This window comes from Mus musculus, chromosome 7 (assembly GCF_000001635.26).
Source record: "Mus musculus strain C57BL/6J chromosome 7, GRCm38.p6 C57BL/6J".
NCBI classification, from domain to species: Eukaryota; Metazoa; Chordata; class Mammalia; order Rodentia; family Muridae; genus Mus; species Mus musculus.
The window spans coordinates 68,197,548-68,224,447 of NC_000073.6; the positions used below are offsets into that span (position 1 = coordinate 68,197,548).

The 26,900-nt window shown below is 48.2% G+C and overlaps 1 protein-coding gene across 7 annotated transcripts in view; it reads left to right on the forward strand.

Annotated features, from left to right (window-relative positions):
• Igf1r (insulin-like growth factor I receptor) overlaps nucleotides 1-26,900 on the forward strand; it is a 281,412-nt gene that overhangs the window by 245,291 nt on the left and 9,221 nt on the right. For 4 of the 7 annotated variants that reach the window (XM_006540641.4, XM_006540642.4, XM_006540644.4 and 1 more), the window contains 8 exons: nucleotides 3,697-3,799; nucleotides 4,355-4,425; nucleotides 9,704-9,933; nucleotides 10,216-10,326; nucleotides 11,366-11,458; nucleotides 14,447-14,609; nucleotides 17,372-17,501; nucleotides 20,855-20,989. In XM_006540641.4, the coding sequence (XP_006540704.1) occupies nucleotides 3,697-3,799; nucleotides 4,355-4,425; nucleotides 9,704-9,933; nucleotides 10,216-10,326; nucleotides 11,366-11,458; nucleotides 14,447-14,609; nucleotides 17,372-17,501; nucleotides 20,855-20,989 (1,036 nt within the window). The remainder of the gene's footprint in view (nucleotides 1-3,696; nucleotides 3,800-4,354; nucleotides 4,426-9,703; nucleotides 9,934-10,215; nucleotides 10,327-11,365; nucleotides 11,459-14,446; nucleotides 14,610-17,371; nucleotides 17,502-20,854; nucleotides 20,990-26,900) is intronic. The other 3 variants (NM_010513.2, XM_006540643.4, XM_006540645.4) reach the window with 1 other exon arrangement.

Consider the following 26,900-nt stretch of genomic DNA (forward strand, 5'->3'; position numbering starts at 1 on the left):
GTTCTGTCAGGTAGACTCTGAATTTTCTCATTTTTTTCTGGGTAGCCTAGCGTCATCAGTTAGCTTATGTGCTAACTCTCCATTGTGATGTTACTGTAGCTCTCCGATGTGGCAAAACCCAGAGATGATTAGAGGGGTGGCCCCCACAGTTTCGGGGGTTGTCGTGCTCTGTCTGTTGATTCTATTACTTTTGGGCTGTTCTGAGACAAAATGTCAGAAGCAGGAAGCACATGATGGAACCAAGCTGGTTACCTCCAAAAGGCAGAAAGGGCCCGGGTTTCACAGTTCTCTCACAGGACACCTGCTTCCAGTGACCTGACTTCCTCTAGAACCCAGCTCCTAAGGTTACCTGCCACTACTTCCCAATAACGTCACAGGCCGGCAACGAAGCCCTGAGCATCTCTGCCTTGGGGTACATTTCCGCTTATCTGTAGCACGTCGTGCTACTAAGCCAACACTGGAGTTCTGGAAATTGGGTGGTGTTCTCTGAAGGAGCAGTCTTGACTTCTGAAGCTAAGTGAGTCTGGCTTTTCTTAGGAGAGGGCATGTTTGTAGCTGCCTTTGTAAAGCTAAGACTGCAATGCCACTGGGGACTCTTAAGAGGTCCTCTAATGGGGTTTCTCCAGTGGAAGTTGGCACATCCCACAGGGGGATTGAAGCTGCGTGCTAGCGCTCTTGGCTTCTGGGAAATTTTCCCGGTGTCCGACAAGACGCAGTTTAGCACAGTTTTCTTGGGTCTAATCCTCAGAGGGGGACATTGAAAGCTCGGCATCACCTGCTGTTTTTAAGGAAATCTTGGTGCGTGAATTCTATTAAACTCCTCTTCAGACTTCTTCCCTCCCGATTAAATATTCTCAGGTCTTTGGGCCCTTTCTTGAAAGCCAGTTGCATAGACAATTTTCTGTCAGTTTTGTCCTTCTGGATGTGTTCCAGTTCCTCTGTGTCCCTGTTGAAATGTGAAACTCAAAAAGAACACAGAACAACCTGACCCGTAGAATCAGGAACACAAAACCACGAATTCTCCTAGGGGAAAAGGAAAGCTCGGAGCTTCTCTCTGGCAGGGAGGCGCACGTGGGAGTACTTTTAGAAACTGGAAGGTGCTGAATCCCATCGATTTTGAAAAAGACTTAATTTTGGCTTTTGTAGTATTTCAGGATTAAGAATAGAGTTTAGAGGTAGACCAACCATTGGTGAGTGGCTCGCGGTCCAGGAACATGTCTCCACTGAGTCCCCAGCTCCTTTCCAAGGAGACATCTCTATACTGTTGGTGTGTACTTGGTGTGCACATGTGCAGAGGTCAGAGGACAACATTGAAGAGTTGATTCTCAGGTTCCAGGGATTGAATTCTGGTTGCCAGGGTAACATAGCAAGTGTTTTTACCCACAACGCCATCCTTATTGTGTAGACATGTCAACTTGGGTGTCCAATAGTTGCTATAGACTCCTTATAAGCCTGAAATCTAAAGTGCTTTCATGGAGGCACTTCGGTCCGTTTCATTCCCTGATCTGCATTCCGTTGGGCTCTCAGATGAAAGCTCACAGCCCTTCGCTTCTTCTTCTCCGCATACTCATTTTTGTTTGTTTGTTTTCCCATATTAACTGGAGTCTTACTGATTCTTTCTGGTACATGACGGGAATCCAGCCTCCCAGTTACTGGGTTGCGGCTGTTCTGAGCCAGGGCTGCAGGAAAGCCAGGCTCTGACTTTGGAACTTGTCAGTTATCCGTGCAACCCTGGCAAAGTTAGGACGCCTCTCTGATCTTGCTTATGGAAAAGGATTTCTTCCTGAGGTCTGACTGGAGCGATGCATAGCATGCCACAGGAGACTGGTACGTTCCCTTAACTCCTCTAGACCTGGCAGTGTGCAGAGGCCCCCAGTGTGTCCTCAGACACACTCATCTTCCCAGTACATGAATCCGTTTTCAGTCTGGCCTTGGAAGAGTTCACTGATGCTTCTTCTTCATTGTTTTAGTTTTAGCCTTTTAGAACTTCTGACATGAGTACTGTATTTACACCATCTGGCTCCTCCCTCTCCCAGCTTCTTCCATGCCCACCTCTCTCAGTTCCATGACTACTTTAATTATTGTTGCTAAGCAACTTGTGCGCACATTGATACATATATGTCTATATACATATATGCATATACACCTACATACATATACACACATGCTCTGCCAAGCTCATTTAGTGTTACTGGTACATGTATGTGTTTAGGGATGACCACGTGGGATTGGCTAACCTATCAGCAAGCTTATGCCTGATAAAGACTGATCCTCCTTCTCTCTCAGCAGCCATTAACTGCTGGTAACTTCTCATCTAGGGGTGGGGCTTCAGAGATTCCCCACACTTCAAAGCATGTGAACTGGTATTGTCATTACGCAAGTTTAGGTAACCGCGTTGTTGGGATTCACGCATGCGGGTGGTGTCTTACATAAAAGGTGGCATCCCTCAGCAGACACCCTGGGCTTCTGGATCTTAGAATCGTACCACGCACTTATTTTGCAGTGTTCCATGAGCATTTGTTGTGGGGGTTGTGGTGTGGGTCTATCATCAGTTGGGCATGGGTACCCCATGGTCAGTGGTTCCCTGCATTTTGACCAGTCATGGTTTTCTCTAATCCTTTCCATCTGCTGCAGAAAGAGGCTTCTCTGGCGAGGCCTGAGAGCTAGTTATCTGTGGGTAGAAGCTCACTGCTTCAGAAAAGTGCTAGTAGCAGGTTCTTCTCTAGTGTCCACGACACTACAGAGAGTCAGCTAGGTTTACAGAATCGGGCAAGAATTTCCTCCCAGTGCTCAGGCCTTCAGTGCACTTAGACAGCTGTTGGTTGTCCCCAGATCAAGGTGCCAGTGTTACATACTGAGGAACATCTCAATATCCTGGTCACTGCTGCAGTTCATAGGCTTAACTGCTGACCACTGACTCCTCTCAATCTGAAGAATGGGGCGGAAACCACTTAGCTGGAACCAAACCCCTTCATCATTCAATACACTCTGCAAGACATTCCTCTGCACGGGAAGCCGTTTCCCTAGGGGAAGCAACCCTCGCTCCCCCATCTCTTCTTCCCCCTATGCCCAGCGTACATCCATGTTAATCCACCTGTCCACAGACTGAGTTCTTGAATCTGGCAGAATTCTCAGGATTTTCAGAGGTGTAGACCTGAACCCCTGGAGGCCATCCTGTGGTACTTACCACCCAGGTACTGGTAGCAAGTTCAGACTTGAATTGGTTTTACATATTTGTAGAACACTCAGAGCAACATTGGCAGGGAGTGTCATCCAGTGCTTTGGGGGGACGGGAGTGGCGAGCAAGCTGTCTGTGGGACTTTCTTAAAAGATAAGAATAGCGTGAGCAACTAGTAAGTGTGTGAGTGTCTGCTCATTTTCCTTCAGCTAAACTTCCACAAAACTACACACAGGAAGGGCTTGCCTTCAGAATTACTTGCTGTATTCAGAATATGCAGTGCTTTAAAGGAGTGTGTGCTTCAGTCTGTATTTATTTACCTTTCTCCAAACAATTCAGTTTGTCTGCTGGTCTTGTCCCAGCACTAGAAGACTCCTCGAAGACTCCTCTTGTGAGATGAGGGAGTAAAGGCTATTCCAGAGGCGGTTTTATCATCCTTCCAACCATACACAGAAATGAAGTGAGCCAGTTATTCACCTCGTGCGTGACGTCTTCCTGTTTCTTCCTTGTCTCTGCAGCGACGTATGAGAACTTCATGCATCTGATCATTGCTCTGCCGGTTGCCATCCTGCTGATCGTTGGGGGGCTGGTTATCATGCTGTATGTCTTCCATAGAAAGAGGTGAGTGCCTGGGCCAGCGGAAGACAGTACTTGTGGCGCATTGGCTTGATGATTTGAACTTGAACATAGCTCGTCTGTGGGGGAAAATACCATGCAGACTGGACAGCCAGAGTTCCTAGTCAGACATTCTTCAGAGGGGAAAAAAGGACATTTCCTAATGACTAACAGCAACAGGAGAGGGGTTGCTTCCTTCTCTGTACCCGTCGTCTGCTTTCTGGCTGTTCTAGCACACAGATTGCTGCCTTGTAAGAGCTTCTCCAAGCATGCCAGTTTAGCTTCCCATGGAGTGGGCCTTGTTATTTCCAGTGAAGCAAAGAAACAAATGTTTCTTTAGAAGCTCTAATCTGAGGCCAGGGCAAAAGTGGAAAGATTTGTCCTCAGATACCGGGGCCTGGATCAGGAGTGCAGGCAAGGGTCCCGTCAGCAGTGATCATGGTTTGCGTCCCTTGCTCAAGATAACTCGTGAGAAAGAAAAAAAGGAAAAGAAAAGGTATTTACAGAAATGTATAGAGATGGGATTTGTTGACCTGGTTTTCATCTTTTTTTTTTTGACAGAAATAACAGCAGGTTGGGCAATGGAGTGCTGTATGCTTCTGTGAACCCCGAGTATTTCAGCGCAGCTGATGGTAAGCGTCCTGGCCAAGGTGTGGGAATATGGGAGCTGTCAGGTGCTGACTGGAGAAAAGCGTTGCGTAATTTTGAGATACCTTTGTCCCAGGATCTGCCTTTGGTACCATTTCCTTCTTGTCTTTTAATAACATCTTTAGCACTCAGTGACTGTCAGACATTCTGGGACTCTCAGATGCCCCAGTAGAAACCAGGCTCTGGAGATGCCGGTGGCCGGTCTGCTAAGCAGTTCAGTTAGCCGCTTGAAGTGTGGCATCAGAGTGAAAGGAGCATTCTAATTACTACCGTCTAGTCAGAGGACTGCTGTAGCCAGCCAGGCATCCTGAGTGGGTATCAACTCAGGGTGGGGCTGCAGGCGTTCCCTGGCCAGTGAGGGCTATATAGCGTTGTATGATCTTGGAATCCCTCTGCTGTTCTATCCTGATTAGGGTCATACAGCCTATGCACCCATTTACATTCCCTTTGGCAGTAACTAATGAAAGTCATTTAATTAAATGGCTCAGAAGTTCTGACTCGGAACCTGTGTTTTAGCTACTGGTCTCTTTTTTTCCCCTAGCGCTTATGCTTGGCTTCAGACCTTCTAAGTAAGCTGGGGAGGGGTCCTCTCCTCGATTAGCCCTTGGAGCTTTCTCATGTCTATCTAGATGCAGGCAAAAAAAGAATCTCTGAGAAGGACTTGTTCAGGCTCCCACAGCTGAGCCGTGGGAAGTCTGCACAAGGGACATCCCAAGCCTTCCTCCTGAATCCTCATGATGTGGTGTATGGAAGAGCTAGCTGTGAGGTTGCTGGGCTATGTAGGGAATCTGGTTAGATGGGGGTCTGTGCAGCGCAGGAGTTTGTTCAGGAGGAATGTTTCTTTGCTCCAGAAGTGTAAGTAGATGCGGCCCAGATAAGACACAGTCCGATTGATTATCCTGCTCACATGGGAAAAAAAAAAAAAAGAGAAAACCCTTTGTAATTTAAAAGCACCATGTAAGTGCGTATGGTTTTACTATGGTTTCTTTAATCATTTATAACTGGATTATGTGTATAGTAAAGCCAGTCAAGAACAGCCTCTTCTGAATTTGAATCAGGTGCAGAATAATGATGTTATTTCTGTTTGCAAAAGGTCTTGCAGAGTTATTTTTTAAGTAGGCATATGTGCATACGTTTGTGCCTATAAAGCATAGAAAATACACTAGAAGGGTAAGCACCACACTTGAAAGCATAGTTACATAGTTACTTACGGAGACTATCTTTCTCCTAAAAACAAACAAACAAATGAAGTGAGTTTGGATATGTAGTTTAGTGATAGAGCATTTGCCTACGGTGTTCCAGAACGGGTTCTGTCCTCACACCACCAAAACAAACAAGAAAGCAAACGGGCAAAAATCAAGAAACTAAATATGCATTGTTTATACAGGCCAGCCTCAAACTCCTGGCCTCAGATGATCTGAACACCTTGCCTCCGTCCCCTAACTAGCCAGAACCGTGCAGCCATTGTGTCTAGGTCAATAATTATAAAAGAGAAAAGAGGTGCCAGAGAAATAGTCTCCCTCCCCCCTTCAAAACAAAGCAAGAACAAACTTGTCACTACCCAGGTCAACAGGTGAGAACACTGTCACCTCATCTGCACTTGGTTTGTTTGGCCTTTTGACAAGCACAGCAGCAGCACAAGCCTTTTGCCTCAAAGAGCTACAAAGTGACATTGCATCTGAAAGGTGCTTTAAAAACGTCTTTCTCCCAGAGTTAATCTGCATGTTGCTGTTGTCAAGAGTGCACTGAGAATGCCCTACAGGAAAGTGCTGATAACATTGTACGAAGTTTATGAACAGCTCTGGCTGGCAAAGCTGAGGTACTCTGGCTAAAGTCGGCAGCTGGATTGAGTTTAGAAAAAGGGTTGAGACCACTAACTTCAGGGACCTCCCAGGGAATGGATGTGATGGGCTTTTAACTCCATGCTCTGCAGCAAGCAAGCCGTGTAGTTGATTCTCATTAAAAGCCAGCCTGGATCCTTAGAGGTAATAAATGGAGACAGTGGTCCCCATCCTTACAGAGAGGTGTTATAAAGACCTTTCCCCCTCTGCTCTCCTCAGCAAGCTCAGCCTCTGCAGGGTCACAAGTTGTCTGAGGCCCATGGAAGACAGAATTCTAGTTGAGAAATTACCAGACATACATATTCCATGAAATACAAAAACATGCACAGGAGCCAAATGTGGCCACACAAACCTGGAATCCACGTACTGGGGACACTGAGGCAGAAAAGTTGTCAATTCAGGGCTAGCTTGGATTACATAGCAAGTTCAAGGCAAGTATGAACAAGATAGAGCAGTCCTGTCCCCAAATCAGCCAGTAAGTAAGAGTAAGTGAGTAGACAGATAAGTATGTGTCTTAGTGTTCTGCTGCTGTGAAGAGACACCGTTGACCACAGCAGCTCTTCTCATGGAAAGTGGCTGGCTTAAAGGAGCTTACAGGTTCAGGGGTTTAGGCCCATGTTGTAATGGTAGCAAACATGATGGTATGTAGGCAGACATGGTGCTATGGTGCTGGAGAGGGGTTAAGAGTTCTACATCTGGATCAGGCAGCAAAAATAGAGCAAGACATAGGCCTGGTATTTGAAACCTCAAAGCCCACCCTCGGTGCCACACTTCCTCCAACAAGGCCACACCTCCTAATCTCTGTCAGGTATCACTGCTCCCTAATGACCAAGCATTCAAATGTGTGAGTCTGTGGGGGCCACTCCTATTCAAACCACCACAAGATGTATGTTCCATTCTTCAAAATACAAGTCAATGGGGTCCCCAGCCCCGAATTTATAATAAACACCCTTCCCTTAAGACATCACTTAGAAGTAAGGGCTTGTGCTCTGAGGGTGACTGATAACCGTGATGACCTGCTGGTGGGGTCTCCCACCTCCAACTGCAGCTCGGCATCTAAAAGCATAAAAACAAACACAGCCGTGATTCCCCTCCCAGGCCTGTCTCTAAGCTAGGGCTTCCTTCTTGCCATGCCTGCTGGCCATCCTCTGTTAGACAGGGCTGTCAGTAACTCTGTTAGGTTATGGTTCTCATGGAGCAGGTATTCTCTTTCCAGATCTTACGTATTAATTTGATATGATTTCAGTTCTCGCTGTACCCACTGGCGTTATGGGATGGAGCCTGTGTTTGGTCTTTCTTACTTGCCTCTCTTATTTTCTTTCCTTCTCTTCCCCCTTCCTTCTGAGAACTATTCGTTTATTTATTTTTCTCAAACCAGATCAAGCATAACCAAAAATGGAAGCTGGAGAAGGAATTCTGTTCAGGTCCGTGTCAGGGAGGTTCCTGGCATTGCAGAGTGCAGGCCAAAGCCGTGGGGTCACTACTGAGTCCCCCTCCATCCCAGCGCTCACTTCCCTCACTAGAGATCCCCTGGAAGGGGGCTCCTAGGCTTCACCTGTGTTAGGCAAGAGTTTGGCTTCTTGTGTTAAGTTTTAATACTTTCATGCATTCCGGGGCTAGAGAGATGGCTCAGCAGTTAAACACACTGGCTGCTTTTCTAGAAGGACCCTGATTTGATTCCCAGAACCCACGTGCCAGTGGCACCCAGGTGCTATGTGCGTACAGTGCAGATGCATGCAGGGAAAACAGCCATTCACAAAATTGATGGTTTTAAAACAGTATGCATTCCACTAAGTCAAATCACTTGAAAAACAACACAGCACAGCCCTGGGATTAAACTGCATTTTACAGCCTGTAGAGCACCTTGAATCATCTGGGATTTGAACCCTGGGTTTCATCTCCCAACCCTGCTTTTTTCTTCATCAACGTGTGAGTTCTCCTTCCTCTCAGGTGGAAAAGGCAGGCAGTCTGTATCGTCACTAGATCTCGGTGAAAGGGGCAGCAGGGTGTGTTAAACTGGATCCAACCTCTGCAGCTTCCAGAGTTAAACAGCTGTATGGAGGAATATAGGGAGACAGTGCTTGTAGTGCACAAGACCTACCTCAGCGCTCTGCGGGGGTGGGGGTGGGGGCTGGCCTCTCATCTCCTTTTCTGCGGTTTCTTTTGATGGCTGAGGACTCTTCTCTTGAGTCTCTGCCTTTAGTGTTGACTGAGTTTCTCCCTCTCAGCCACCTTGAGCTTGTTGTCGGACATGGCTATGGAAGAAGTGGAATGAAGTGCGTGAACTGATAGACATCCCAGGCGGCTGACACATTGTCTTGGTGTTTTGAAACACAATCTGAAGATGCCTTTAGTTCAGCAGACCCCATCTCCAACCTCCATGCCCAGTGGGCTGGGGTGGGACTGCAGTTTCCTGTTGCCACACCCAGCTAGTAGCCATGTTTTTTTAAGTGTAAAAGCTGATGAGATAAATCTGTTAGAATTTTCATTTAGCCCACAACATCCAACAGTTAATATAAAAGCTATCTTTTTAAACTTGCTTTAACCAAGTCTTTGGAATACAAAGCTGGAAAAAAAAATGGGCCCAGCAGTTGAGAGCCTTGCTGACCTTCTGGAGAACTCTAATTCAGTTCCCAGCACCTCTGTGAAGAGACCTCCCGCCATCTGTAACTATAGGTCCGAGAAGCCAACACTGTCTTCTGGGTTTCCCAGGCACCCAAACACGGGTGGTGCCTCACATCTGTGCATGTGTGTGTGCTCATACACACACACACACACACACACAGAGAGAGAGAGAGAGAGAGAGAGAGAGAGAGAGAGAGAGATTTTCACATGTATACGTAAATTTTAAAATCTTTTAAAAGTTATCTTTTTTTACTTGTTTTAAGCAAGTCTTTAAAATGCAGTATATGTCTTACTTCCAGCACGACTTCAAGCGCTGAAGGCCTACAGTGGGGCTGGGTGGCCTGTAAACTGGCACCCAGGCCATGCAGAGGATGTTTCTCACCTCTGGCTTCATCCAGGGAGGAGGAGATTTGACCCCCTTTGGTCCTTTCCCCTCCCACTGTTCTCCCCTTCTGACCTACATTTCCATCCCTTGATGAAGACAGGCAAAACAGAAGTCCCACTTTCTTTGTCTCTTAGGGCTAATTTGCTTTTTTTATTTTGTTGGGTTGGGGTTTTGCCAAGGATATGAAAAAGGAACCACTGTTGTTTGGTTTGATTTGGTTTTCCTATCTTAGGTTTCTTGGTTTCCTTCTGGTTCTTAGCTACGAGTACCACCCTCAAAGTGTCATGGAGTCCTCAGAGATTGAGTACCCGTGCTGGACTGTTTGTACCTTGATGTTCTCCTTGGTGGGTCTTAGGGAACAGCATCTTGTAATCTCTGTCTAAGGGCCGTTTCCATCCTGTCTGTTACTAGTGTACGTGCCTGATGAATGGGAGGTAGCTCGAGAGAAGATCACCATGAACCGGGAGCTCGGACAAGGGTCCTTTGGGATGGTCTATGAAGGAGTGGCCAAGGGTGTGGTCAAGGATGAACCCGAAACCAGAGTGGCCATCAAGACGGTAAACGAGGCTGCAAGTATGCGTGAAAGAATCGAGTTTCTCAACGAGGCCTCGGTGATGAAGGAGTTCAATTGTCACCATGTGGTAAGAAGCCAAGATGAGACATGGACAGAAAGTATGGACAGAAAGGACCACCCTGTATGTCCTTGGCCAGCTACGAATTGTTGCCTTGCCCTCTTCCCAGTGGGTAGTTTCCCCGTTGCATTCTTGCCACCCACAGACCCTTGAGGTGGGAGCCTCGCCCTCGCCCTCCCACCAGAACTCTGCTCCTGGCTACAGGCCCCAGCACCACCCAGTTCCGAGAGGCGTAGGTCATCATGTGGGATGCCCCCCTCCCCCTCTGAGTCCTTTTCTTGATTCCTCCAGGTCCGGTTGCTGGGTGTGGTATCCCAAGGCCAGCCCACCCTGGTCATCATGGAACTAATGACACGCGGTGATCTCAAAAGTTATCTCCGGTCTCTGAGGCCAGAAGTGGAGGTCAGTTTTGTTCCTCGCTGTGTTATCTTGCTTGGTCCACTTTTTTCAGGAGCTGGCTTGTAGGAAACGTGTCTTTAAGTCCATTTGCTTCTCAGCCTTGAGTGCCTTGAGATATGCTTTCTTGTCAGTTCCCTCTATATAGGATTGTCCAAGTGTAGGCAGACTGGGATCTTTGGAAGGTCTGTCTCTGCATCCCACCCATTCAACCTCCAGCATCTCTGTGCTCTTGTTTCTGCATCCCCGCTACCCCTGCCTACATCTTACACCAACCCCAGCTGCTCTACCACGTGTCATGGCCAACCCTTCCCACAGCTTCCCACTCAGGCCGGGCTGGCCTCCCCCACTGACTTTCCAGTACACTTGACTGCCTAGCATACGTTTACTCTCGAGGTCCTCGGGGTGAGCCTCTTCTTTACCTCAGGGTCATGACCGTGGCTGGTAACCTTTTCAGTAAGTACTCAATAAAGGTCACTCTTCAGGTTGTCAGAGGTTTTGGCCAGAGTGACTCGCAGCCCGGTCTGTGCACGAGACCACTGTTTCCTCAGGAGCCCATTACACACACACACACACACACACACTCACACACACTCTCACACTCGCATACACACTCACAAACACACTCACACACACACACACACACACACACACACACACACGTGTACATGTGAGCATGCTATCCTTACCTTGATGGCACACACTGCTCTCCCCTTGCCCCGACACTGCTTCAGACACTTCTCAAACCCTGAACCTACTCCCCAGGCTAGGCAATAAGCCAGTATTGTGCCTGCGCTTTTAAATGATAACCATTCCAGCTGCATGATTCTGCTTAAGGCTAGTGAGATTTTCAAACTGTGAACCTGAGTAGGTCCTGTGTAATTTTTTGATTAGTCACTGTGGAGTGTCCCCTTCTGTTGTGTTAGCCCACAGCCAGCTTTTTAGCATATGTGAGTCTGACTTCTTTTTTGTTGTTGTTATTTTTGTGTTTGTTTGTTTGTTGTTTTTTGAGACAGCATTTTGTTTTGTTTTTTTTTCTGTGCAGCCCCGGCTGTCCTGGAACTCGCTTCGTAGACCAGGCTGGCCTCGAACTCTCAGAGATTCGCTTGCCTCTGTCTCCCAAGTGCTGGCATTAAAGGTATGCACCACAAGCACCTGGCTTAAGTTTGGCTTCTAAGTCCTCACTAAGAGTTAACTGATGGGGGTGTTGAGAAATATTGCTGGACCAAATGCCTTTCATGGGGCTGCCTCAGGCTCTGAGGCTCTCACTTCGGCCCTGGCTTTGATACCTGTGGCTAACTAAGCAGCTTGTCTCTGCATTCGCTGTAAGGGGAACTTCCTCTTCTCGGGCCCTTTCTGGGTTTGCTCCCCTTCTCTGTAGAAGCTTTCGTTTTCTTTTCCTCCACAACGTAATCATCTACCAAGTGATGGATGGTTCCTTCATTTTAGTTCTGAGTACCTGTTCACAAATGTCCTCATGTGTGTTTCTGAAGTTTCAGGAGAGAGCCACAAGGCGGTGTATGCATTGATAGCAGAGCCACAAAGCTATGCCTGTTTCTCCCAGCAGCAGCATCCTACCCCAGTAATACCCAGTCTACAGAAGGAGACTGGAGAGTGGTCCTTTAAGGCACCTCCTAACATCAGAATGTGCTTAATGCCTTTGACACATGCCCAGAGTAAACCCGTAACTTGTGCTCTCGGGGCTGTTTTTGCCATTGGTTACCTCCAGTCCTCAGTTAACAGATGCCTCTGGGCCTCCGCTTCCTCATGTAGAGAGAGAAAGGGCTATAGAGATGGCTCAGCAGTTAAGAGCACTGGCTGCTCTTCCAAAGAACCCTGGGTGGATTCCCAGCACCCACGTGGCGGCTCATAACTGTCGGTATTCACTGTTCTGCTGGCCTCCATGGGCCTCCGTGGGCAGGTAGTGCACAAACACACATGCAGGCAAAACACCCACAAACATAAAACAAAATTTTAATTCAATGTAAAGAGACAGGTTGGATTACGAAAGTCTCTTTCGGAAGTAAAACTTAATCTTTAAATTCATCAGATCTAAATTTTGTCTAACTCATGTCAGAATTTTTTAAAAAATAACTTACATATATCTTAGCATCAATGTATACTCCACAGTTCAGTGTATATACCCTAGCTCCAGTATATATACCCAGCTTCAGTGTATACACCCCGGCTTCAGCGTATTCTACCTCCCCCCATTGCTGTTTGCTTATTTACTTAGATAAGTGTATGGATGTGTGCTCACCTTAAGAGGCTCTAACAAAACTAAAGATTTCTTCTTTCTCGAGATGAAGAAAAGAATGACAACATATTACCATGAACTGACAAAATGTCAGCCCAGCCCTTTCCTGCACATAATTAAGTCCCCATTGTTGGTTGTTTTTCACATGTTAAGTGACAGCTCTTTGTTGAACAGTTACACAACATTACACACATACACTGCAGTATGTGTCATGAGCCTATAAGTACATGTCACGGAACTGCAGAGGTCCTGCTTTGCCATGTGTATGTAAGACCCTAACGGTGCTAAAGGTCAGCGTGACAAGGAAGCACCTGTGATGGCACATCCTCTGAGGACATCCCCTAGATTATAGGAAGAGACCCTGGATCAGAGTGAAAATGGTTAAATAGATAAATGAGCTCAACTTGGTCCTCACATGCCATGTCGTCTGGAGAGTACTCCTGGACGTGCTAGAGGGCTGTTGCTGGCCTCCTAGAGTCTGGCATCTGCTGAGAACTTAGCAACCCTGGCCAAGAGCCAGAATGCTCTTGAGTGTTCATCGTGGTCAGAGCACAAAGGGCCTATATACTAGCCCAAATAGTGTGATCTCCAAGCCTGGTCATGCTCTCCTGTGACTTGAGATACATTAGGAAATGAGATGGCTTCATAGTGTTGTATGAGAAGGTTTTCAGTTAGGGAAACTGAGGCATAAGGGTCATGGTTGGTTTTGCACATGGGAGTGGGGTGACGGAGCTTTGGGAATTTTTTATGTTTGTATGTGTGTAGTGTGTGTGTGTGTGTGTGTGTGTGTGTGTGTTCATGCATATGCATGTGCATACCTACTTAGACCTTGAGGGAGTTGGTTTTCATCTTTTACCATACCTGTCTTGGGACATGAACATAGGCCCCCTGTCTTGACAGCAGGTACCTTTCCCACTAAGCCATTCTCATCAGCCTCTTAGACATAAATCTTATCTTATTTTGTTTGTTTGTTTGTTTGTTTATGATTTTACCACTTCTTAGGTTAATTCTTTTCAGTTCCTAAGGCAGCATCTTGCCCTCCTCTTCAGACATGATATTGGTCCTCATTGCTGCTCAGTGTCCTTGGTCCCCTCCAAGGTGAACTCCACCTGAACTGTGGTTATCCTCAGTGCCCGTAGAAAACAGTAATCCAAGAGGAAAGCATTAGTCTTCCTATCTTTGTACCTTAGAAGAAGGGAATGAAGACGAATAAGTCCTGGCAGCTTGCACGGGAAGCAAAGCTCGTGGTAATCCACTTAGGAAGTGTGTCTGTTTCACGTGGCCTTTGTACGGGTTCTCTGTCCTTCCTCTTACTCACACTTGGTGATGGCGGAAGCCAAAGGAACATGGAAACTAGCTGGAGCTGAGAATGCTTAATGCCTAAACTTGCTGATTCACTTCAAATCATTTTTGTCCTGCTCCAAATAGAAAAGACTAGGGGGGAGGGGGTGGTCACAGGCATAAGGACCAGAGTTCAGGTCGTCAGAAGCCAGGTAAAGGCTGGGCTGGTGTGGCAGCACACCTGTGATTCCAGCCTTGGAAGGATGAGTTGGGATCCCCAGAGCAATCTATGTTGACCAGGTTGGGTTTGATAGGGACACCCTGCCTCAACCAGTGGGTAGAAGGTAGCTCCCAACATAAGCTTCAGGCCCCCACATCCATGCACATGCATGCATGGGAGGGGGTGGGAAAAGAGATTGCTGGTCCCTAGAAGTGCTAGTCCTTCTTAGCAAGTCCTGACTCCCTGCAGGTGACCTGTGGTACTCAGACTAAGTAAATATGCATTTACGACTCCTAGTGTAGACCTACAGGAGGTTAGGGGGGAAAGGTCTCCGTTGCTCATGGCTTTGTCTTGTTTTGAATCTGCAGCAGAATAATCTAGTCCTCATTCCTCCGAGCTTAAGCAAGATGATCCAGATGGCTGGAGAGATTGCAGATGGCATGGCCTACCTCAATGCCAACAAGTTCGTCCACAGAGACCTTGCTGCTAGGAACTGCATGGTAGCCGAAGATTTCACAGTCAAAATTGGAGGTGTGTCCTTTGCTTTCCAGATTGGAGCACAGGCTAAACTGAACTCACAGGTGCTGAGGGGACTTTGCAGTCATTAGTCTGCCACTGGAGAGATTTTCATTATGTCCGAGAGGAGCAGTGCCTCGCCCTTGAGTGCAAAGATGTATGTAGTCGGTGTGACTGTCTATTCCTGGCTGTAACCCGGAGAGCACCTTAACATGGTAGTCCAGATTGGCGCCCTGCTCCCCAGGTCAAACGTTACAGAAATAATCGGGGCAGCTTGCTTCCTGAAGTGGTTTTGGCTTGAGGAGAATGTCACCATCCAGTCCACCCCTCAAGTTTCTCAGCTTACAAAGAGCATTGTCCCTGAATAGGCCCATGGGGTTCCTAAGAGGCCAGGTGCCCCTATGGTGAAACCCTGCATAGTGTAACAGGAAGGGTATATGGTGGTCATGTCAGTCCGCGGGAGATCACTGCTGACTGCTTTTCACTCATAGGACTGGTCGGCTCTAAGTTCTCTCCTCCTCTCCTGCTGCCAGGAATTGAACCGAGGGCCTGATGTATGCTGCTGGTTAAGCCACTGAGGTGCATCCTTCAGTGGTAGCTCCAAGCACTTGGCCGTTCTGTCGTGCATAGCTTCCTGCCATGACCTTAGCTGCTCAGCCTACCTTGTTGCTGCCAACACATTGTGATCCTAAAACACTGATTGCATTACATCTCTGGTCATTGGCTAGAAATTCTCCCCAGCCTTACAGCTTGTATATTGGCTTTGTTTTTTTGTCTTTTACTTCAAAAAAAAAAAAAAAAAAAAGTAGTAACAAGGTTGCTCAGAAAACCATCCTGCATATACTTTACCTTCCTACTGCGATAGGCCAGCAGGTCAGAAACATAACAAGTGTCCATCCTGAGAACAAGCAGAGGGACAGACGATGTAGCAGAAGCGATCAGCCACTAACCTTTGGCCGCCTCTTGAGCTTGTGTCCTGGAGATGTTCTGCTTGCCTCAACCCTAGAAGTGGTTTTTGCATGAGCCATTCCGGCCTCTTAGTAAGCGATGGGTGTCATCTCTAGAGAGGTATCCAAAGTCGGGCTCTCTTCTTTGCTGATTGCAGGAGTTAGGGGTGTTGGCATGCAGCTGTGTTACAGAACAGATGTCAGTCATTGGAGTTACTGAAGATACCCCCAGCCTGTCTCTGGGTTTGTACACTCATATTTGGAGCCCTGGGAGCCTAGCTTGGTGGGCAGCCCTTAAGAGGATACCCCGCCCCAGAGTTTCTAGATAAGAGGCGCATCCTCTTAACCAGCCTTTGTGGTCCTTCCTGCCTCCCATCCCTCCCTTATGTGTGGGGATCTAGATTTTAGTCCTCAGAGGAAACTGTGCTCCTGAGTGGCCTGAGGCAGGTGCCTTCCCTCCCTGTGCCATCTTTCCCCACCTGTGGAGTGAGAGTGGATTGGGACAGAGCTGGAGGAGGAGGCGGGCTGGGACAGCAAGCCTGTGCCCCTGTCCTCATCTTACCCTGCTGTGCACCCTTCTCAGCACAGCCAGGAACTCCGAGAGGCTGCTTTGGTCCCATTTTGCATTACAGTTGGAAAAATGCTTTTGTGTGTGCGTGTGCTTTTTGCCATTTTAAATCCAAATCAGTAAGGATTATATTTTCTGCTTAACCATGTGGCGCATTTATGAGGATATTTTCTATTATAATTATGATTTTTCTTTTTAGAATTAAATTGTGTGTGCCCGTTTGGGAAGAGGGGGTTGTTCTATTTTTCTTTTGCATTTAGGGAGAGAGATTGTTTTCTAGAATTCCCCTTTTATGCAAGTCAAAGCAGATCCTCTCATTTGCATGTCTCTGGATTAATTCAGAGATGAGATTTAAGCACTTCCTTTTTCCTCCTCGGGCGAGTTCTGCATTCCTCAGTGTCCCCCAGTGCCCCCATCTCAGGGATTACACACCCTAAATCAGTTCAAGAGAGGCAGCCAGTAGCTCAGACAGCGGTGCAAGTCAATTGTGTTGGGTTAACATCCATGCAGAGCAAACCCTACATGGGTTTGCTCTGCCTTTTTTGTACCTCACCTCTTTGTGGCACCACTTAGAGGTGCGAGGGGACATTTTAAAGGTTGAGCAGCTCTTCCCTCCAGGGAAGGAGAATGCAAGAGTTTATGTGAGGGAAAGGTGGTGCGGTTGAGTGGAAAATCAAAAATGGATAAAGACACAGTAATGTGAGATTATAAAAAAGCAAGCCTGCCATTCACCATGATGAAACTCAGAAAATGGAAAACATTTTCAAAACTGAGTGAGAGTATTGTGTTGGGAAAGGGTGTTGGGTAGTAGCTCCAGGAGCCTGGTGAAGAACATCTCAGCTGTTTGCTGTCCTTTTATCTTCCTGAGTTCTTACTTCGTACATTGTCCTCTGTGGAGTGGCAAAAGGCCTTTTCCTCAGCAGTAGAGACACACTACCAAGTAAATGGGGTCTTCATCCTCCCGTGTATTGGACCAAACTTTAAAACTATATCCTCACCCTGTGCGGCGTATATTTTCTTGAAAAATCATGGTACTCAATGATTTTGCAAACTGCCTCTCGCTTTAAATGTTATAAGGGAGTTAATTTCTTAAAGGAGCCTGATGAAGACCAGAGATGTCTTGTATTCTCCTGTGAAGTGGCTGTGATGCTAGAGCCCTCTCAGAGTGGAGCAAGAACATGTCTCACCTTGAATATGGGGGGAAGGACAGGGCTCTGCCCCAAGACCTGGTCCAGCCGAGTAACTGTGCATCTTCCCTCCAGATTTCGGTATGACACGAGACATCTACGAGACGGACTACTACCGGAAAGGCGGGAAGGGGTTGCTGCCTGTGCGCTGGATGTCTCCCGAGTCCCTCAAGGATGGTGTCTTCACTACTCATTCTGATGTCTGGTATGAGAGTTTCCCTCCATGGCCAGCTTGGACCTTCTCACTCGTGGCTCATTCTCCTCCTTGTTTTGTTCACTGTGACCAACTGCCAGCCTTGAGTTCAGCTCTCAGTGCCGTTTAGCCCTTTGTCTTTTAGATATTCCTGTGTGGAGTCCATTAAAGCAAAAAAGGTATCTGTGGGAAGCCAAGGAGTAGGTAGAACCAACATTTCCTTCCATTTTTAGCAAATATTGATTATATTTCCAAAGACTGGGGAAATGCCTTCGCCTCTGCCTGTTCCCCCGTCTCTCTTCCCCACTCTCAGTGAGTTGGTACTGGGTATGTATGTGCTCCTGCCGCAGCTCACGAAACCTTCAGATTGAAGGCAGTGCTTTATTTAAACCCAAAACTTGAGTCTTGGTGGTTGTGGTTTTCTGTTGGTCTCATCTGTTCACACACACACACACACACACACACACACACACACACACACACACACACACACGATGTCCATTATTCCTGACCCAAAGCATCTTCCTTAATAATAAGTGTCTTGCGGTAGTAGCACACTGACCAGAGGGTGCAAAGACTTCTCTGTAGTAATGTTTACTGCAGTTCCTTGGAAACACCGTGTGGAGGTCATCGGGTTCCAAAATACAACTGGAGTTCTTGGCAGGCAGGAGCCCTGGCACGTCGTCCCCCTCCTCGAATGTCAGCAAGTGTCTTGGCTGTCTCCTCGGGAGATCCCGTTGCTGTTGTGTCACAGAAGAAGCGGTGGTTGGTTTATTCAAAGGGCGGATGACCACACAGAGAAACTATCTCAGTAGTGACTGACATCAGTTCTTTAGCCTCGTGAACCTTTCCCGGTCAAGAGCCTTGGATCTTGTTTGGAAGACAGGTGCAAATTGGAAATAGCCTTTGAATATGACCCAGCGCGGCCTGGTTGTTTCCCGACTCTAGGATGAGGTCTGCTCTGCAATTAGCCTCTCCGAGGTTACATCTTCTCTGTCGAATCAAAGAACTCTGTTCCATGTGTAGATGAGGTCGCAGGAGAGGGCACACCTAGGGCCACACTTCCATCTGTTTGTTCTAAGCTTCATTTTTCTGGAAGCTTGGAGATCACCTTACAGGATAGGGAAAGAGTGAGCACAGACTCATTCTCCCCCGACTCTGGGTAACAACTGCATGCCACAGCCAGAGGCGCACAGGGTGCTTCCTGCAGGTTTCCTCCACTTGGATTACGTAGCCATTACAAACCAATAAGAAAATGCGTGAAGAGAAAAGGCCAAGTGCTGGGGTGTTTGAGCACACAGCTGGGGACATCAAGGACACTAGAACGTATAAACGGATGCTCAGCTCTGCCTGAACCTCTGCTTGCTAGAGGAATTGCAGTCATTTTAGAATGAATTCACAGTCAGAAGTAGGTAAAAATCCAAAGAAAAGTTGGAAGGATTTTGTTTGACTTGGTAGGAGACCTTAGGAACATGGTGAGGGGAGGTGTCCTCAGGTCAAGCCACACCCTGACCATCTGCATTTATCACAGCTGTTATTTGAGCTTCTGGGGAGATGTCCCAGGGACTGTCCCCTCCCTCACAAGGGCAGGAAGGCCAGCCCTTACACGTCTTCGTTCTTTCTGATTTATACTCTCTATCTTCCTGTCCGTCCTATGAGCAGACTGGCTGCTGAGATGGGGTGGGATGGAATGGGAAGTTGGCCTGCAGGGAGTCCAGGAGGAGAACAGGGTGCCAGCAAGAGTTACACTGGAGCTGACATGCTGAGTCTGTAGAGTCAAGTAACCAGCAATCTAGACATGGCAGTCAAGAGCTGGGGGCCAGGATTGTGACTGAATGCCTGAAAGCCTGTGGTGCACCAGGGAAAGCATGAAAGACAAGGGGAGTCGGCTTGGAAGGGAACCTGGTCAAGACCGGTTGATAAAAAGAGAAAACCACATACATCACTGCTTGTCTCAGGCCGGATTCAGACATGAGGGTGAGCACTGCAGCCTCTAAAGAATGCCTCCGAGTGTCCACAAAGGCTCTGCAAGGCAGAACCCAGGCCTGAAACACACAGGAAACCTGCTTCTCTAGGGCCAGGTCTTTGAAAACCGTAACTGCACTGTCTGTCTTAGTGACTGCCGGTTCCCAAGGAACTTGGGTCTGATTGCTGAGGTTCTGTTCCTGTCTGACATTGCTTAGCATCAGTTGGGACAAAACCCTTTTGTTCCTAGAAGGAAACTGAAGCTGCGAACCAAAAGTTAAGATGCAGTCAGAGGCTGTTGCTCCAGCTTAGGCCAGGATCCTCAGAGTGCTAAGTGGAAAATGGCCGCCTCAGGCTCTTCTGTGGGGCTCAGCCCTGCTAGGGTTCCATCCGAAGCCTTGTGTTGGCTTGCCATGGGCAGCCTTCTTCATTCTAGCCATACAGCCTGACCATAAGAGCAGACAGGCCAGGAAGAATTTTGTGAAAGCAAGGGTTCTCCCTGAGAAGGTGTGTTCACACTGAGCGACAGTGTGACCATTGTCTGTCTGAAGTGTCTGCATGCATGGATCTCCTTTAGTTCCATCTTCTGGGCTGACAGGCCATACCTCACGCAGTAGAATCCTCGCTGCTTCGCCTGATGAGTTCATACCTCAGCCAGCCTCTAGACCAAGGGACTCTTTGTTATTGCGACACACCCCCTGGCCAGTGTATCCTACCCCAGTTCCCTTCCTGACACAGCCACCTCTGCAGCCATGGCTCCTGAGTTCTGCAGGGGACGAGTTTTCATCTTCCTTGACCCAAGTCAAGATCCTACAGAACTTTGAGACATTCCAGGCCCAGCTCCCTACCCTACAACCAGCAGGTCAGAATTGCTTTGGAGAGCCCAAGATACCCATTGTTTTAAGAACCCTGATCAGATTCTTCTTGCGGAGGCGTGGAGAACCATTAGCATCAGTATTTCTAAGCTGGCATGAAAGAAATCCCTGCAGGAGATAGTTGAGATGCTTAGCTGTCTCAGGTCAGTGGCCAGGCTGGGACCTGGTCCTCTGCATTCCTTGCTGAACTAGAGCTAATTTGGCTTATGTCCAAGTAATGGCTGGGACCAGACACTGAATGTGTCCGCTGTAGATCGGGCTCTTAAAACTGTGAGAGATGTTAGAAGCCCCTAACATTAATTACCTCAGCCCTGGGTTGCAGTAGCCCTATAGGAAGCCTTAGCAGTGACAAAGGGGAACAGATGTCCCACACGTAGCAAGCTGGCTGGTTTGATGTCCACAAAGTGCAGTCGTCACATTGAGGACACTTTTTTTCAGGACCCAGAGTCTAAGAAATGCTGGCAAGGAGGGGACATGGCCCTTCCCATCCCTTTCTGAGCTGTTCCTGTTCTGTTCCACCTGTAGGTCCTTCGGGGTCGTCCTCTGGGAGATCGCCACGCTGGCTGAGCAGCCCTACCAGGGCTTGTCCAACGAGCAAGTTCTTCGTTTCGTCATGGAGGGTGGCCTTCTGGACAAGCCGGACAACTGCCCTGATATGCTGTATGTATTTCCAGAGCCACCCACTCCGTTGTGTGTGGGTACAGGAGAGGATTAGAAAGGCTCTATCCTGCTGCTGCTGAGCTTGTTGGATCTGTGACTTTGTGCTGCTCCTTAATCTCATCCTGTGCCCCCTTGGTCCCCCCAGTGCTAATTGGCACTTTGCACCATGGCGTGCGTCTCAGCCACCACTACCCCCCCCCCCCCATCTCCCATCTCTGAAATACATGAGCAATCCTGGCTCATCTTTTTCATGCAAAATTTAATTTTTAAGACAAAAATGCAAGTTAGTTACTACTGCTGAGCCAGATTTGAAAGCTCTCCCCAAGCCCCTGGAAGGTCTATACAGCATGCTCACACAGAGCTCTGTGGTCAGGAGTCACTCTCTTGCACGGGTAGACTAAAGCTCAGAGAGCCCCAGCACAAGGTCACAGACCATCTGCTGTCTTCTTAATCCCTTCGAGCTGCATGGACCTACAGCACGGTTGAGCTCATCCCTCTTTGGACATGCTTGTAGGCACACCCTAGGGGGGGTTGGTGAGATGGTTGCCTCGCTCCACTTCTGTTAAAAATAACATCCTGCATCGATTGGTTGTGAGAATTGTCACTCGATGGCAGTACACACGTGGTGTCACGTCCACCTCCGTGCTCAGCCAGTGTGACTCGAGAAACTCCCTGAGATAAACAGCTTACAAGGAGAAGCATTTCACATTGGCTCCCAGTGTGGGAGCGGCAGTGGGGTCCATTGGATTTGTGGCGAGGTAACTGTTACGGTAGAAAAGGTGTGTCAGAGCGCACAGTCTCACTTTGTGGCTTGAAAGTGAAAGGGAGCCATTAGAGAAGCCGTTCTCTACCTGTGAGTCGTGACCCCTTGCCCCTTCACAGGAGTTACCTGAGACCGTTAGAAAGCACAGATGTTTCCATTTTGCCTCATAACAGTAGCAGATTACAATTATAAAGTAGTGTTATAGTTGGGGGTCACAACGACATGAGGAACTGTGTCAAGGGGACACAGCATTAGGAAGGTTGAGAACCCCTGCATTAAAGGGGTTCACAATCTTCCTGCTGTAGTCCTAAATCTTGAAGATAACTTTCTAATGACCTGGCAGCCTCCTAGGCTCCACCCCTCAGAAGTTACCTGGTGTTGCCAAAATTGGGGAAGAATCTTTCCACATGTGGGCCTTTTATTTGTACTCTCTTGAGTAGAGGTCTTTCTTTGTCATCTGATGTTGGTGGCTCAGTGGGTCTGGAGAATGACACTTCTTTTTTTTTTTTTTAAAAGATTTATTTATTTTATGTATATGAGTACACTGTAGCTGTACTGATGGTTGTGAGCCTTAATGTGGTTGCTGGGAACAAAGGTTGCCCACTCCGGTCGGCCCCACTCACTCTGGCCTAAAGATTTATTCATTATTAAATCTAAGTACACTGTAGCTGTCTTCAGACAGCACCAGAAGAGGGCGTCAGATCTCATTAAGGATGGTTGTGAGCCACCATGTGGTTGCCGGGATTTGAACTCAGGACCTTCAGAAGAGCAGTCAGTGCTCTTACCCGCTGAGCCATCTCTCCAGCCCCGAGAATGGCACTTCTTGGAGTGAGGTTTCAAGGAAGACATGAAGGTATTCCGATTGGCTCATCGAGTACAGGTTGAGAGCAGTGGACTTGCATTTGATGTGCACACGTTAAGGTGGGGCTCGGCTGTTGCTCTGCATCTCGGGGTTAAGCATCAAAGCAGGTTCCCACTGATATGTCAGGACCCATACAGTTTCCCAGAAACACTTCAAAACAGGTTCAGCTCCACTAGTGAAAGAATCCCAGGGGGGTTGTCAAGATTTCTTCACTTCTACACAAAAGACTCTGCCTACCCCTGGCCTTCTCTTCCCCAGCGCAGCGCTCACTCTCGTGGCGCCTTGGATGGTGAGGCAATGTACAGATGGAGAGGTTGGGCGTGCAGTGCAGGTGGTGGGCAGAGCACAGAGAGGTGCTAGTGACTGTACTCTGAATCTTGAGATGTCAAGGTGTGGGCTAGCATCGTCCCCCGTGAGGCTCCAACAGTTGAAAATGTCATCTCACAGGCTTTCTAATGAAACCTAGGAGGAGCTCGATGAGGTGACACTAGCTAGCTCAGGGTCTCCAGAAGATAGCTGCTGGTCAGAGGCAGGGCTTCCCGCAGATGAAGATACTCCGGTACGTGGGGTGATTGTAAGGAGATCGGATTTACTACAGGGCGGTAGGAACAGTGATGGTTCTGTGTAGTGGGAGAGGCCGTGGCTTCTCTGTGGACCACTCCATAGACTGAGAGGATTTCTCTAATACACTGGAGAGGATTGGTGGTGCTGGGGACCGCACGCTCACTCTTCCTTCCAGCCCCTCTGCTCTGCCACTATGATTCAGGAATCAACAAGGATGGAGTCAGTGTAGCCCAGGTATTTAGGATAATCTTCCTGCCTCAAACTCCCCTAGTGCTTGGATTGCAGCCAGTGTTACTGCTGGTGCCCAACTAAAACTTTATATTGGAATTTGAATTCCTCTCGTTTTCTTCTTATAAAATACTCCTATTTGGGGGTGGGGCGTGGGGGACTTGTTAATTTGTTTGTTTTTGCCCCAGCTGTTGGCAAGTGTAAAAAAAAAAAACCCTCTTGCTTGGGAGGGCCTTACAAAACTGAATAGACAGCAGGCCATATTGAGCCACTGACTGGTCCGTGGCCTGCTGTGCCCTGCAGCATCTTCACGGAGAACACTGCCACTGTGGCCTTTCTAAACTGACCTCCGAAGGCGTACAGGATGCAGGGGGCCTGCCTAGAGAAGCTCTGGGTTCTGAGTGCTGTTATAGCTTTACTTTGACCTCAGTGGTGCAGGGCAGTCCTACTCGTCCATTGCGAGAATAGTCAGTATGTGGGCAAAGGTGAAAGGATGGAGTAGGAGCATGGCTGCCTCTGAGTCTGTGTAAGGGTGTGCCCCACCAGCCTTGGTTAGGATACCAGGATCAGCACTGTCTCACGAGCTGAGAAACCGTTCAAAAGAGCAGGTGTGAGTTTTGTTCCTGTGGTTTGGGCCTGGTCACAGGAGAGGTATTGTTGGTTTTTTTCTTTTCTTTTATGCTGGAGCAAACATTTGTCTGAGAAACTCATGGAACTCCTGAAGTTGATCCATCCCCAGCTGCCTGGATTTTTTTTTTTTTTTTTGGTATGAATTTAATATGCTTGGGAAGGAGCCACCTGCTATGGGAAAGGCAGTGGACTTCCTGTTCCCAGCATAGAGAGGAGGAAGCTTACACACGGAGGCCGCTCTTGGATGCGAAATGATTGATTCAGGAGGCCTTTTTGCTTTGCCATTCAGAACCCCCTTGGCAGATCGGTCTCCTTTCTAAGAAAAGAACAGAGTGAAGGGAAGGGAGCCGGGCTGCTCCAGTAGGGAGTGTGGTGCCCTGATTTGGCTGAGACGCTGATGAGAGGAAGATGTGTTCTGTGAAAGGATTTTTTTTTTTTTTTTTTGGCACAGTAAGCAAACACTCTTGGGAGTAGTCTGAAGCCTGTTGGGTCTCACACGTAGAGGAAGGACTTCCATGGTGTGGTTCTGAGGCAGGAACAGCCCTTTCTCTGGCCATGCTTTGGTCTCGTCGTCCCTACACATGAACCAGTCTGCTTCAGGAGTAGCTAAGTATCCAGCCTTGTGTATTACAAAGTGTTCTAGCTTTAGAGGAAAGGCTGCCACCAAACACCAGGGTATCCAGGTCTGACTGTCAGTGCAATAGCTCAGTTTGAATTGATCTAGCAAATTCTGTGAGGCTGGGTCAGGGGAGCCTATCATTCCCATCTTTACCCCTGGGTTTCAGGGCTTTGGACACAGATTTGTCAGTGAACCCTGCTGAGGTCAGGGGCCAGTCCCAGAGTTCACGGAACCTGGAGATCCTGAAACAGGTTCCAGCCCTCGTGCTGCAGAATGGGACGACGATGTAAGCTCAGCCACAGAATTGATCCATTTGATCCATTAACATCTCCAGAGCTCACATGCCAAGTCTTCGGGATGCGGGATTCAGGAAGGAACTTGAACGTTTTACTAGCCGAGCGTCACCAGCTCAGATGCAGCTGAGACATACTCAGTCCAATCTGACTACTTCTGTACTTTTCCTCTCCACCCCCAGGAGGCTGGGAATCCCAGTCTGGTTTTGTCGAGATAAATTGAATAGAGTCATCACAGGCAGGTGACAGTGTCTGCTGGACGGTCCCTGGCATCGACTGTGTGCCAGCAACTGGGCTATATAGCATCCCCGTCTAGGTCCTGGCCCTAAAACAACCTTAGTTGCTTGAGATGCTAGAGGAGGACCCACTCAGTCCCGTAGGCCCTTCTGAAAGTCTGATCCCTGCTAAGAGTCACTACTACCTGGTACAGTACTAACAGGCGGCAGCAGGGGTACTGTATACATGAGGTCCTGGGCATATTTCAGTTTGCCAGTGCCTCACATAGATGGCAGCCTGTCCAGCTGAAGACACGGGGTGTGCTTGGGGGCTCAGAAGCCAAGTGAGGAATGGGCATAGCGGTGGGCGTACACCCCAGGATAGCACTCACTTCTAGAGGGATAGGTGTGCACCTTCACAGAGGGACATATTCTGTAAATCGCGGCTCCAGCTCATCAGAGCTGTCCAGTGGTTTTAAAGTGTGCTTTTTAGAGGGAGCATTTTATCAGCTTATTAATCCCAGAGTCTACTGGAGAGTTTTCTTGTGGAAAGAGTATTTAAAAAAAACAAAACAAAAAAAAAACAAGGTCTTAAATCGCACAGAGCAAAAAAGACTTCCTTTTATGGGCAGCCCTGGAAGGGCTGACTCTGGGATGATTTAAAAGAGGCATCACATGGCTTGTTTTTACTGATGTCACCTCATCCCTACCCTGCCCGTGGCACCTCCTCAGCCCCACCCCCCACCCCTGGCCACGGGGCTTGGGGCCAGACACATCTCATGTTCTTGCCCCCGGTTGCACTTTTCTATTCAGGGCTAGGCCTGTCAGCCAGAGAGGAAATTGCAGCCTGGCCACGGAGCTAAGCTCCTTGTGTCTGCTTCCCATTCCGATTAATCCTTCGGGAAATGATGGGGACCGGGGAGAACAAGCTTCTGCAGCAGCTAACCAGAGCAAGCCGGCTCAGGAGATCTGACTGTCTGTAGACAGTCGGGAGAGCGCCGTCTGCTAGCAAGACCATGGTTACTTACAGTAAAGCTGCATTGTCTGACAGCCTCACGCCGTTCCAGCTCACTCCCTGTGTGACTTCAGACAAATGATCAAATGCTGTGGTTGGTGCTTTTCCCTTATGCATACAATGAGGATGTGTTGTAATCATTGGAGTAAAGAGACATCTCTGGCTCTCGGGGACTGACGTGACTCCCGGGCCTAGAGCTTTTAGTACCTACCTGCAACCTGTCATGTGCCACTAGGACCAGTCACTTAGAGCCAGTGAGAATACCTAGTTAGCCTGGTCTTTGGTCCAGTTTGTTTTCCTCCGTCGAGACATTGGCCACTTAATTGGGATTTTTCTTTACCTCCAGAGGAGTAGGCAGTAAATATTGTAAGGTTCCTAGCTAAACAGCCGCTGTCTCAACTACTCAGCCTACAAAGGAGCTTAGAAACAGCCACAGGTGCTGTGTAACCAGCTCTGCTCTGGTACAATTCCGCTAACAACAGGCTCCAAGCTGCACCTGGCTCCGCTGTAATTGGTTGGCTTCACCCTGGGCCTCCAGAGTGCTTAATTCTTGGAGGTGGATCTCCAATGCACCTTTTTTCAGTTTTAAGATAACTACCTTCCACCTGGCCTGACTTGATCCTACAGAGTCCAAGGAAGCTGGCCAGATGGGCAAGAGTGGCTTTCTCTGCACAGGCAACTTCATGCCTACCAATAGGTTGCTTTCACACGCCTTTACCCCT